General features: G+C 33.9%; 1 protein-coding gene across 1 annotated transcript in view; it reads right to left on the bottom strand.

The window, feature by feature from the left end:
- The window catches only part of LOC132749483 (glutamyl aminopeptidase-like), a 30635-nt gene extending 21731 nt beyond the window's left edge, over positions 1-8904 (bottom strand). The window contains exons 1-4 of the mRNA XM_060739232.1: positions 8180-8904; positions 7718-7859; positions 3662-3799; positions 1676-1796 (exon numbers count right to left, since the gene is read on the bottom strand). Coding sequence (XP_060595215.1) covers positions 1676-1796; positions 3662-3799; positions 7718-7859; positions 8180-8778 — 1000 coding nt within the window. The 5' untranslated portion in view covers positions 8779-8904. The remainder of the gene's footprint in view (positions 1-1675; positions 1797-3661; positions 3800-7717; positions 7860-8179) is intronic.
- Between the last annotated feature and the right edge of the window lie 5822 nt (positions 8905-14726).

The following is a 14726-nucleotide window of genomic DNA, read 5'->3' as shown; positions in this document are numbered from 1 at the left end:
TACCAAGTTTGTGAAAAGGGTAAGATATTCTTACCAAGTTTGGGAAAAAGGGTAATATATGCTTACCAAGTTTTGGAAAAGGGTAATATATTCTTATCAAATTTGGGGAAAAGGTAAGATATTCTTAGAAAGTTTGGATAAACATTAAGATTTGGTTATTGAGTTTGGGAAAAGGGTAAGATATACTTACCAAGTTTGGGTAAAGGGTAAGATATACTTACCAAGTTTGGGTAAAGGGTAAGATATTCTTACCAAGTTTGGGTAAAGGGTAAGATATTCTTACCAAGTTTGGGAAAAGGGTAAGATATTCTTACCAAATTTGTGAAAATAGTAAGATATTCTTACAAAGTTTGAATAAACAAGATTGGGTTATTGAGTTTGGGAAATGGGTAAGTTATACTTACCAAGTTTGGGTAAAGGGTAAGATATTCTTACCAAGTTTTGGTAAAGGGTAAGATATTCTTACCAAGTTTGGGTAACGGGTTAGATATACTTACCAAGTTTGGGTAAAGGGTAAGATATTCTTACCAAATATGTGAAAATAGTAAGATATTCTTACAAAGTTTGGATAAACAAGATTGGGTTATTGAGTTTGGGAAAAGGGTAAGTTATACTTACCAAGTTTAGGTAAAGGGTAAGATATACTTACCAAGTTTGGGTAAAGGGTAAGATATTCTTACCAAGTTTGGGTAAGGGGTAAGATATACTTACCAAGTTTGGATAAAGGGTAAGACATTCTTACCAAGTTTGGGTAATGGGTAAGATATTCTTACCAAGTTTGGGTAACGGGTAAGATATACTTACCAAGTTTGGGTAAAGGGTAAGATATTCTTACCAAGTTTGGGAAAAGGGTAAGATATTCTTACCAAGTTTGTGAAAAGGGTAAGATATTCTTACCAAGTTTGGGAAAAGGGTAAGATATTCTTACCAAGTTTGGGTAAAAGGGTAAGATATGCTTACCAAGTTTGGCAAAAGGGTAAGATATTCTTACCAAATTTGGGAAAAAGGTAAGATATTCTTACCAAATTTGTGAAAATAGTAAGATATTCTTACAAAGTTTGAGTAAACAAGATTGGGTTATTGAGTTTGGGAAAAGGGTAAGTTATACTTACCAAGTTTAGGTAAAGGGTAAGATATACTTACCAAGTTTGGGTAAAGGGTAAGATATTCTTACCAAGTTTGGGTAACGGGTTAGATATACTTACCAAGTTTGGGTAAAGGGTAAGATATTCTTACCAAGTTTGGGTACTTTGAAAAAGGTAAGATATTCTTACCAAGTTTGGGTAAAGGGTAAGATATTCTTACCAAGTTTAGGAAAAGGGTAAGATATTCTTACCAAGTTTGTGAAAAGGGTAAGATATTCTTACCAAGTTTAGGAAAAGGTTAAGATATTCTTACCAAGTTTGGGTAAAAGGGTTAGATATGCTTACCAAGTTTGGCAAAAGGGTAAGATATTCTTACCAAATTTGGGAAAAAGGTAAGATATTCTTACCAAATTTGTGAAAATAGTAAGATATTCTTACAAAGTTTGGATAAACAAGATTGGGTTATTGAGTTTGGGAAAAGGGTAAGTTATACTTACCAAGTTTAGGTAAAGGGTAAGATATTCTTACTAAGTTTGGGTAAAGGGTAAGATATTCTTACCAAGTTTGGGTAAAGGATGAGATATACTTACCAAGTTTGGGTAAAGGGTAAGATACGTTAAACTTCTCTGTGTACAATTCTACGACTGTTACAGCGACTTCAAGAGCAAACTGTGTGTGGTTGACACGATCTGAAGGCGCGTATAGACGAATCTGTTGATTTAAAAAATGAAGTAAAAGCATCAATATTTTTTTCTTGCCTATCTCATAAGCCTTAAAACGGTCACACACATATCTTAAGATAATATAGCTGCACTGAATTAACATTTTTTCATGGTTATTCTTTTCTATAATGTTTCAATTACAGCTTCTAAAGCACGCTTATATAATAGATGAAGTGTCTGTGTCAAGTCCTTCACTAATATAACGACCATGTTATTAGTACTTTAGTTCCAGGAAGCGGGATAAATTGTGGTCCATGAATTCTTAAGACTTTCTTCACAATCAAAGTAAAATGGATAAAATCATTCTTCTGTATTCAAAATAATCCGCTTTTAATTGAGGGACATATAAAGGGCATATATATGATTTTTTTGGAGGGCTGGTTACTAACTTTGTTTAAAATGGCCTAAATGATAAATGTGCTGACAAGGTTATATACATGTATCATTATTAGTAAAAAAAAAAACAAATATCGCAGACAAATCACTTGCCTCTCTAGTTTTGTATTGCCAAACTTTTCTCAGCGCCTTCGGAACCATTGATTCAAATACGTTTAGTCTTGAAGATAGCCTGACATTCAAGCGTTCATATTTTTTGGTTATTCATTATATACATTATATACTATTTTATATCGTTCGTGTTTTTGATCCGAACAGAAGCACATAAAAATGGACAGCCTGGAAGCCAGGATATCTTGAAGATTAAATACTAGGTTAGCCGGTGCTACAGAGGTTGAATATTAAATAGTAGGTTAGCCGGTTCTATAGAGATTGAATATTAAATACTAGGTTAGCCGGTGCTATAGAGGTTGAAGATTAAATACTGGGTTAGCCGGTTCTATAGAGGTTGAAAATTAAATACTAGGTTTGTCGGTACTATAGAGGTTGAGGATTAAATACTAGGTTAGCCGGTGCTACAGAGGTTGAATATTAAATAGTAGGTTAGCCGGTTCTATAGAGATTGAATATTAAATACTAGGTTAGCCGGTTCTATAGAGGTTGAAGATTAAATACTAGGTTAGCCGGTTCTATAGAGGTTGAATATTAAATACTAGGTTAGCCGGTTCTATAGAGGTTGAAGATTAAATACTAGGTTAGCCGGTTCTATAGAGGTTGAATATTAAATACTAGGTTAGCCGGTTCTATAGAGGTTGAAGATTAAATACTAGGTTAGCCGGTTCTATAGAGGTTAAAGATTAAATAATAGGTTAGTCGGTGCTATAGAGTTTGAAGATTTAACACTTGGTTAGCCGGTTCTATACAGGTTGAAGATTAAGTAATAGGTTACCTTGTGCTATACAGGTTGACAATTAAATACTAGGTAAGCCGGTTCTATAGAGGTTGAATATTTAATACTAGGATAGCCGGTTCTATAGAAGTTGAAGTTTAAATACTAAGTTAGCCGGTTTTATAGAGATTGAATAGTAAATACTAGGTTAGCCGTTCTATAGAGATTGAATAGTAAATACTAGGTTAGCCGGCTCTATAGAGGTTGAAGAATAAATACTAGGTTAGCCGTTTCTATAGAGGTTAAAGATTAAATACTAGGTTAGTCGGTGCTATAGAGTTTGAATATTTAACACTAGGTTAGCCGGTTCTAAAGAGGTTGTGAGATGATGCACCTTTCATTATCTCTAAAGAATGAACTCATTCAAACCAAGTCTTTAACTTTCAACCTTTTCAGCTCTCGAGGGATGTTCCCAGTTTTTCCAGAGTTTACTATTGTTTACTGTTGATCAGAATACAAAAATATATATAACAAAATAGGAAAATTATAATATTAAGATAATTAATGACTTTTGTATCTGTTACTTATTACAATCTTTGTCACACGAAAAACAATTGTATAAAACTCACTGTTGTTCCGGTCGAAGCATTTTTCTCCAGAAACTCGAAGTCGCAGACGATAAAACAAGCAAGATATGTGCTCATTTTCACAGATCGGTCAAATGTTGTAATAGACATATCCCCATTGAGAGGCCATGTCTGTGTATACTAATAAATAAATAAATAAATAAATAAATAAATGTAACCAAACTACAGTGTTCCGTTTGAACAATCGTGTTTTTTATATCTCGTCCTTACCCGCAATCCACGATGGTACGATGTTGAAAATGCGATGGAACGATGACACGATGATGAAAACACAACAAAATTGTTAGATGGTGAAAACGCCATGTTACGATGGTGAAATCGCGATATCGCGATGGCACGATGGTGAAAACGCAATGATATTTCACCATCTTACTATAGCTTTTTCACCATCGTACCATCGCTAATCGCGCCATCGTGTTTTCAACATCGTACCATCGAGTTTTCACCATCGTGCCATCGCGTTTTCACCATCGTACCATCGTACAATCGCCTTTCGCTTCGCTATATTTCACTATAACCAGTACACATACGGAAAGATGTCAGATTCTGATACGGCAGAAAGTAAAACCAGGTTTAGAATACTTAACATTTATTCTAAGTTATAAATAATAAAAATTATTATCTTTATATTTCCATTTATGTCATTTATGCTGTATATAGACCAAAGACTATTTAATATATGCTATATATGCTTAATACATGTTTGTATTTTTTCTTTTGCTGTATTCAAGATATCAACTTGTAACTTCATATGTAAAGTGCAGAAGGAAGACATGTTTAATCTTTTAAATTTTTGAGCGATTCCCTTTTGTTATCTTTCATTTTAAATATAAGATCTCAAAGATATGTAAATATATGCAGGGTTAATGAGAACGCATACATTGTTGATAAAAATGTACGGTTGCGCATGACCAACGGAAGACGATGGCACGATGGTGAAATGGCGACGGTACGATGTTTAAAATGCAATGGTACGATGGTGAAAACGCGATGGCCTGATGGTGAAAACGCGATGTAACATCGCGTTTTCACCATCGAACTATCGCGCCAACGCGATTTCACAATCGTACCATCGCGTTTTCACCATCGTGCCATCGTGCGTCGCGGGTACAGACTAAATAAAAATCACGATTGTCCAAACGGAACACCGTACTAAACTGTGAAAATGTTTTGGATTTTAAAATATTCATACAAGGGTTATGACCATGAGCATACCTTATTTGAGCGGTTCCTAGCTACGAGGTTTGCCACAAATTAATTTATATGCGCACTTGAAATCACATGATTTGTTAAAGTCAATACAGTACATTGTATATGATTAATAATAATTTTTTGTACAATCTAGAATTAGATTGGCTGCCAGCTAAAGGAAAGGCATCATTCAAATTAAAAAGAGAAGATACTCAAGGCTCCAATTTAGCATCAGTTAAAGCACGGGGGGAGGAACTGTTACACGACGGAAGGAGTTCTTATGATGACTTGTCAGGATTTCTTGTGATAAGTGTCACGGAGTTTGTCGGAAAAAGTTTGTATACACTACAAAAACACTCGTCAAAAATGATAATTTCCATCTTTAGAAGTGAGTGTTAGGTGCTAAATTAAATTTTAATGATTAAGTTTGCCTCACATCTTGTATTATATGTCAAAAATTATATCATATGCCATTTTTCATCGACTCTTGCTTAAAACTGGTAGTTTGAGTAAAATTTCAAAATTCTTTGCTTATTCGCACGTATTGACCTGTTAATTTTTCGTCTCCATCCTTGCCATACATAATTACCTAATCAGAATGCAAAATTGCACACGTAAAGCGGCTAACAAATTTATTCCCGATTTTTCAAATGTCCTATAGTTCTGACTGTCGAGTAGTGGAATATATATATGTCGACTGTTTTGGCGAGAAGATTTTCGCTAAACTATTTACATCTGTGTTAAACAACAGGTTTATCGTGAACAAAATACCTCGAAATTAATTAGGATTACAAACCCGAAATGCAAATTCCAAATTTAGAATTATTTGATTTTATTCAGACTCTCTTGTATAACTTCCCCCTGGTGCAGGCGTAACGCGCTCGTTTAGGTCTGGGGTTCAAATCCCAGTCGACGCAACTTTTTTTAAGTGTCTTTTTTGAGAAAGTAGCCACGATATGCAAGGAAAAGTGTTGATGTCACAAAAAAAATAAACATAAATGATTTTTTGATACAACTCTAGTCATGCAAAATTCCGTATGTATCAAACACAAACTGTAATAGTAAAAAATCTAAACGCAGTCGCTGCATCTCGGTACCCTTTAAGATGAATTATAGTATATAAAAATAAACTTATACAGGAAAATACATACAGATATACAGTACGATTAAGATTGCAAAGATCAGAAAATACCACAGAGCTTGCAGCCCTTTGATTTATTATTAAATAAGGTTGTAAATCATTATGAAACGTAGACGTTCATCCTTTGCACAAAAATATGGATATAATGTTGGTATTGAGTTAGTAGTATTATGTCTACAAAGGATATACAGGTGATAGGCTATCATCTACAGTAAAATCTGAATCAGCGGTCACCTATATTCAGCATCATCATGGCTCAAACCGCCAAACAAAAATGTCTCAAAACTTCTACTTTTTCCTAAGATACATATGTTATAAACAGCAAACAATATATCCGTGTGCTTCCCTTATCTAAGGGCTCAGGAATTTATATCATTTTAAACACTAATAAACAAGTATATAACCAGTATATAACCAGGATAACCTTCATACCTCTGTCTTCAAAAAGTACGATACATGATAAAAATATAATCCGCAGTACCTGTATTTACTTATTTTCGATCAGAAAATACATCAAAACAATATTAGAAATCTTCGACCATTCGGAAATTATTTTGCTTGAAAATTAATGCACCTGTCTTTGACCATCTTTACGCAGTGATCTCCCCTGAATTTTTCGGCGTTAGTGTACATATAAAGGGAAGTAACCGCTTCAAAAAAGTGGACTACTTTCGGCATTTGCAATTAACAGCATTAGACTCTGAAATTTCGCTACCATTATTTGTTTGGTCTGACGACCCAAACAAATAAAAACGCTAAAAAGTGCCGTGATATAGTACAAGAAGCACACTGGCTACAAAAGTCAGACGAACATGATGGGAATAGTTTACTTAATGTTCTCTAAAATGCCAGGAATAATGTATACATTAAGTCACCATGCTTGGGTATTGATTTCAAACCTGTAAGCCAATGCTCTACATCAATCCCTTTTCCAGTCTACGAAATCTGCGTAAGCAAAATACTATAAATGGCACAAGAAGGGGGGGGGGAGGGTAAGAAATGATATTCACTCAAAACCAACATTATATACCGGTATACTCATTTTTGTGCAAAGGATGAACGTACTACGTTTCATAATGATTAACAACCTTAACGCTAAAAATGCCTTGATATAGTAAAAGAAGCACACTGGCAGTAACAAAAGTTATCACATTTGAGAAATCGGACAAAAAGTTGTAAGCCGGGACTTAATGTTTGCAACTTTGCATATTAATTAGGTAATTATTTATGGCAAGGATGAAGATAATAACATTAATATGAATATGTGCGAATTAGCAAATAATTTGGAAATTTTACTCAAAACTACCAGATTTTAAACAAGAGGCGCTGAAAAAATGGACTATAAATTAGTATTTGACACATAAAACAAGATGTAAGGCAATCTTAATCATTAAAGTTTAATTTAGCACCTAAAACTCATTTTATAATGATGAAAATGTCCATTTTTGACGAGTGTTTCTGTAGTATATACTAAAGTTTTCGGACGAATTCCGTGACAGTTACATTGTATCACAAGAACTCCTGATTATCATAAGAACTCCATCCCTCGTGTAAAAGTTCCTCACCCGTCCTTTATATGCATTTCATGTTATTATGTTGCTCGTTTGTAAATATTTTACACTCATGGGTCCAGGACTTTCAATAAAACAAATGCAATATATAATATCATTAAAAGTCGTTTGCGTATTCATGAATAAATAACTCACATTAGCCGGCATATTAGATAGGGCCCTAAAAGATGACTGGTGCACGAGATGAACTGTGTACTCCGCTTTGATGTTAGGTTCGTCGAAACAAGGGAACGCACGGCGTGCAGCCACTGGTTCGAATTTAGTAGTAGCGATTGATCTTGAGAAAATAAAGATAACTCGTTCCTTAAATGGCAATATCATTGTCTGTTGCTTAATACATACATTATAATTATGACACTAAATTGCGTTCGTAGAATTAAACGAAATGTTAATTTATGGAAACAGTTGTACATCACAATAATGTAAGAATTAACTTAAAAAATCGATGCTTTAATTAAATAGGTTCGTGCATATTCAGCTTTTCGCTATTTTTATCATTTGACATAATTTGTGAAGCATAATTTATTAAGAACACATGGATGTTTCACAATTCAGTATGTTATTGTATCAGTGTACATGAATATAGACTTAACTTACCTAGATTTATTTGTAACTGAGTTGATATAGGAACTTTTATAGAACCCTACAATAGACCTGGATAGTGATCCACTAAACGATAAACACATGTACACAGTCCTGTTAGCCTGAAGAGGTTCTGTTGTTTCCACTACCCAGAATTCATGCGGCTCATATTCGAAAGTTCTTTTAATTGAAATTTTGTCTTTACACCCACTGGCATAGGATAACATGGTTTCGGATATATTAAGATATTTAATATGAACCATGATAAAGTTAGTATCTGTTTTGACGAAAAGTTCCATGGTAATATTTCCATGAAATATGTCATTTTCATCGTAAAAATCAGGAAACAATAGAACATCGTAATGTTCTGGTACAACTGATTTTGGCAACCGAAGATTTTTCCAAGGTCCGTCCTCAAATGGTTCCTCTGTGCTAACCTTATACGGAATTCTTGCTGTTGTTTGCTGGGAACCAGTATTTTCATCCCATTTCGCGCCCTTATTATCGTCTGCGTCACATCCTGGAAGAATCTGCCACACTAATATACCAACTATAACTGGTAATACAACTACTAAAAATCCAAGAAAATATATTAGCCGTTTGTTTGCTGCCATCTTATCCAAATAAATTCAGGTTAATGTTAAACTATATCTGCCTGCAAATGAATTGCGTTTGGATTTTGAATACGACACAAAATTAAACTATAAATCTTCATACATTGACATATGAGCGGTAAAAGATAACACTATAGAAACGCTAGTATGCTATCATATCGTCTACCTAGCAAATATCAATTGTAAGGCGTTTGAAACTAACTCATACCTTAGATATATACACTTAAATAATACAAACTTTAATAAAATTCAGTTGTCGGCCGAATTATATACATGTACCATGTTTACAGCACAGCATTTCATTTGTGACAAAAATGTATGAATAAATCACACAAAAAAGGTACAAATCAACTATTATATTTTCGTGTACCCTCTTATCTAACCACCTTGTGATAGTACGACAGAAATATTTTGGCAGTCAGTTTCACTTATATCCATAAAAGCTTTTTAACAGTTGCCGTAAAGTATGAAAGAGCATTTTTACCCTTGCTGGTCCATTATGACATTTAAGTACTAAGTACTCTTTAAAGTATTGCCTGAAGTTTCAAGGTGGGTATTAGTATATCAAAATCGCATCGTCTGTTTTGCTGACCTTGCATGTCCTGGCAGAAACTTTGACATGAACGAAACAAGGTCATATACTATGATTCGCCAAGACGCATAATAGACGCAGGGCTAGCATAACCCCCTTACCCCCCCCCACCCTGGGTATTTTTGAACACCTCTTAGGGTATGTGCTATGGATTGGCACTTGTTGTTTAGTTGAAACGTTTACCATGAATCCAAAAGAACAAGTTAATTATCTCCCCTTGTATCATATTTTTTTCTATATAAGTTTATTAAGATTTCTTCAGATGTCTTCTCTATGACAGAGTAAGTTTGTGATCTAAACATTGTTTTGAGTTGTAAATTTATGTTTTATGATTTACACAAAAAGTTTTAAGTTTTAACATAAAAAATACGGTAATATATTTAATGGTGTCCGCCATTTTAAAATGGCCGCCAATTATTGAACAGATAAACAATTCATAACAATATTTAATGTGTTTATACCCATTTATAAATACATGTAATTTGATGTAATTATTAATTATATATGCTTAGTGAAACTAACTCTATGCTAGGTAGAATTCTAACTTGAATATTATTTCAATTTTATTAAGAAATGAACCATAATTATTTGGGGTCGATTTAAGCTGCCTTTAAGAGTTCGATAAGATACTTTTAATTGAATTTCATGCGAATATTGACTTTTTGTCCTGTCTAGAAACTTAATATATATAGTCTCACTTATATGAGAAACAATTTGAAAAGTTGGTAGTTGACTTCTCCGTTCCGTTCCTGTCTCTGTATATCCATATGACTATAATGAATTACATAGCTTACCCGCACTACAATGACTATTTGACAGAAAGGCTGCTCGTTGAGTTCCACCAAAGGAAACTGTTATTACTCTTATTTTATTTGAAATGACTTAAGCCTTTAAATGGTAGTTTTTCATTATTATTAGATAAATAATTGAGATTAATGTATTACATTTCATTATTATTGTACTTCCCTTTAAAAACATTATAAAGTTACTTCCCCTATTTTCACAGCGCCATTAGAAACAAAGGCAGACAACATAATAGTATGCTTCTCCCTTAAAATCAATTGTTTTTGAGTGATTTTGTTGTTGATTAAATCTTTATTGAAATGCAACACGGCATATGACAGCATAAGACACTGATGAATAATTTCGGACATTGTCAGTCATACTCTCAGATTTTGGATAACAGTACTCTTGATCGGGACATTTTCTCCCTGATTCAATTTCTGCAAAAAGCAGTTTGATAACACATTTGTGCTAGGACCATTTCCATCTAAATAACAACCAATACGGCACATGGAATTGTCATTCAAGAAAGAGAACAACCGTAAGATGATGATCATGACACAAAAAGAGAACAAACATCCACTATTGTCACTAATATATCAAATATACAGGCGACTAGGGCACACACTGTTAAATACAATCCTGAAGAATTGGCTGAATACTTAATTATTGGGAAATAAGAACCGTTTATCAATATATATAAGTTTCGACAAAGGAAATATTTTGTGTTTTGCTGTTTCATCTAACATTCTCTGGTTCATGTGTACATGACAAGCAGATTGTTCCAAGTTGGGCTGGCTGGTTCTCTCTAAACTCTGAGTTGCAAGATCAAACATCATCTACAGAAGAGTATATGCCCAAATGCCCAAAGTACAAAAATGCCACTGTTCAGAAAATTCTAGAAATTTCAAGTGATTCAAGAGCTGTAAACCAGCAGTACACATTTGCGACTTTTGATTTGGCTGCTGCTAAAAGGTATTTTCTATAGTATGGAAAAATCCGACTAATTATAGTGATACTTTCATAAATTTAGGGGCTTTTCATTTGCTAGGTTCATACCTAGGTGCGATTGGCAAACGGCTTCGAGGAAGTGGTTTCTCAGAAATCCTGATCGAGTAGAGTGAATGTTAAAACATTAACATGTGTTAACAGTTGAAACTCTCGAAAGACTGCTTTTTGAAGAGTTTGTGGCAACAGTTATCCAAATCCACATTCGTGGATTGGAAGATATCAACCAAGCGTTAAATGTGCTAGCTGAGAATCAAGGATTTGAGCACTTTAAAGATGTGATAGCTAATGATTCTGTCATTTAACTTTACAAGAGGTATCATGATTCAAGGAAAACGTCAGAAAAGGTCACTTAGAGAAGACGGCAAGTTTTGAATGGTTTTATTGATAAGATTTGCATGGTTCTTCGTTTTATGTGAGCCACGAAGGAAAATGATATTGACCTAAACATATCAACATTATAAAATATGCTACAATTATTCTTTGCATATGATCATCAAAACTATGCAAAATATCTACCTGTATATGTTCTTATGTTGATAAATTGATTCAACACACCCAGGATCAAGAAAGCTTCTTCAAAATAACGAATTCAGTGTAAGCAGATCCAATGTACCTGGCTCCCGTAATGCTGTTAGTATAACTATTGAGTAAATAATAAACAGACATGCAAAGTCTCGTAGAGGCATAATAGGATTCAGCAGAAACTTTGCTGCCTACTACAGATGGAGTCAAACTCTCGAGAGCCAGCTATGTTGAGGCTACATTCCGCATGACCGGCATGTCATCAGCGGATTCTTCTAAACATATGGATATACAACCAGCAAATATAGCTGCATTTGAAAAAATGTCACGAAACTCATAGAATCAATAACTAACTTTATGAATCCATTTGCAACAGATAATAAGGATGTGTTGATCTGTTTAAGTTCAGGGGCTTCTGCACCAGAGGAGATCGAACAGAGCCTGTTTGATGCCTACCGAAATAGACTTGAGGCACACAAAAAGCTCCAAGATCGTCTGGTTGATAAAACCGTTAGTTTTTATGCGCCACTGAAGAAGCAAAACTTAAAAACCTTTGCCGATACAAAGGAAGTTAAGAAAGTGACATAAACTCAAAACAATCTTGTCAAAGTTAAGGCCGCTGGCAATGTCTTCGGTCAGCTTATCATGTTGTCAGAAGAAAATGACATTATCCTTGAAAAGACACTAACGTACCCGCTTGGACCAGTTCCTTGGTCTCTGTCTACAACAAATGGCTTACCAACAAATACTAACAAGGCAAAACTAATGCATGATCTCGAAGGGGATTATACAATGAACAGAGGCCAGGTAACAAAAACATAATATACATATATCTTCAAGCACTTTCTTGTCTCCCTTCAAGCCTTTAAGACGCGCTGAAAAAGATTTTGAGATTTTACCAAAGTGTGAGCGTGCAGACTTTGTGACAGATACGTACAAAGCAGAATTTATTAAATCTGCAGAAAGATCACGAAGAGGAATGAGTGATACATACCTGATAAAAGGCAACAAAAGCAAAGTTTTGCAAGAATGGAAAGGTTTTTTTTAATAATAATAAAAAAAAAAACAATTGATAAGATTGATATTAGAGGAATTGTCCAGAGGAGAATCTTGTGCTTGTGAAGAGACATGTGTATGCCTCCAAAGTAAAGATGGAAAAGTAGAAGTAATACCGATTCCAGATCTACATACGTCTCAGGAAGAAGCCGATACCAGCAGAATCATGCTACATACGCAACATGCGGGTGAAAATGATGACAAAGCAATAATTGTAAATCTCCTGATACTTATGTTATGGTATTACTTCTAACGTAAGCGCAGTCTATCAACAGATTAATACTATTTGACACTGATGTGTCTAATAATAAAAGACTGTTGAAAGTAAATAAAATCATTGATAGACTAGGAGAATATCTTTGCAAAGCATTGATTGGGCTACATAGTTTCACCGGATGTGATACCATTAGCCCTTTTTATGAGGAGAGGGAAAATTAAAGCCATAAACATTTTTTTAAATATCCTGAATATATACCTATAACCAGTTTTTAAGAGAATGGGCGAGAGTGTTTATATTCAAGAAGAGGATTTCAAAATTCTAGAACAGTTTGTTTGCATTTTATACAGGAAGGCAAATACAGTGACATAAATAAGTTGCGCGTTGACATTTTCAGACAAAAGTTTAGACCAAATGCAGACATACTTACAATTAACTATGGTATTGACTTGCGTTTAATACCACCATATCTTTCCACATTAAAGATGCATATTTTTCGATCTAATTACAAAGTATTTGTGTGGTGAAATGCCTTTTGTCAATTCCCAACTTTTCCAAGTCCTGACGGATATGGGTGGACTACTTGTACAACCGGAGGTCTATCATATACATTGTACCTAGACAGAGGGAAATATACTACCACAAGAATTAATTGAAATCATAGCTAATAAAAATGCTAGTGAAGTGTTAGAAGATGATTTAAATGAAGAAAGTGATCTAGAGGAAATTGAGGTGGAAATGATATTGATGTCTTTTTTGAAGAAGATTTCGAGTAATAATTAATATGTGACTGAAAAGCTGTATTGTAAAACATTGGAAAGGGGGGGGGGGGTAATTTATATTCTTTAATAGCATTATAATTTAATCTAATTGAACATCAAAAAGTCTATTTAATTTCTATAATATTTATACAAACAACTTTTTATAATTAAGTGATGTTTTGCTCTTTTTTTAAAAATAAAACCACAAAATTTATATTAAAATGTTAATAAAATAACAGGAAAATGGCGGCTATTTTGAACTTGGCGGCCATTTTGAAAAGTAATAACATCAATTTATTATGAAGTAAATCATTTTAAAGACCTTGTCTATGATCTAAAACAAAAACCGACCACATAACAATTCATTTAGTTAAAAAATAATGGTTATTTCAATTAGGCTGTTTATAAAGAAATTTGACAGGGGCAGATAATTCACATTGGCTTGTGTCTGAATGGTAAACGTTCCAGTCAGACAACAAGTTTGAAATGTCTTCCTATATGTTTATCTTTAAAACTACATGGGTCCCATAAAATACCCAGAGGTGGTAACCTTTTCCATTTCTAGCTCATACTCTATCATGTCTATAACCACGTCCATATTCAAAAAGTTAAGATCGCAGATCACATTTAGGGTTTACAGATGACGAAGTATTGTATTTACAGTGTATACTCATGCCCGGCCTATAATTCTGTTAAACAATGATTTTAGAATAATTTATTACAATTGTTCAGGACAAGAAGACGACATGTATCGTACAAACCCACGTCCGTTTCTCTAATGTCAAGGTCACACTTACAGATGTAATTTCTCCAGAGTTTCATAGTAAAGAAATCCTGTACACACATGTAATTATGAACGACATCTTATCAGGACTTGTATGCGATGAAGGAATATAAGGTATGAACAAGTGTTAAAGTTGATAGGTACATTAATACATGAAAGGTAGTTTTCTTTGTGACAAAAACAACAATAACAACATTTATGATTATAAAACTAAAATAAAAA

The sequence above is a fragment of the Ruditapes philippinarum genome, unplaced genomic scaffold (genome assembly GCF_026571515.1).
Source record: "Ruditapes philippinarum isolate M1 unplaced genomic scaffold, ASM2657151v2 ctg575_1_1_1_1, whole genome shotgun sequence".
Taxonomy (NCBI): domain Eukaryota; kingdom Metazoa; phylum Mollusca; class Bivalvia; order Venerida; family Veneridae; genus Ruditapes; species Ruditapes philippinarum.
Note: the sequence above shows the minus strand (reverse complement) of the source record. Positions and strands in the feature narration are given on the sequence as shown.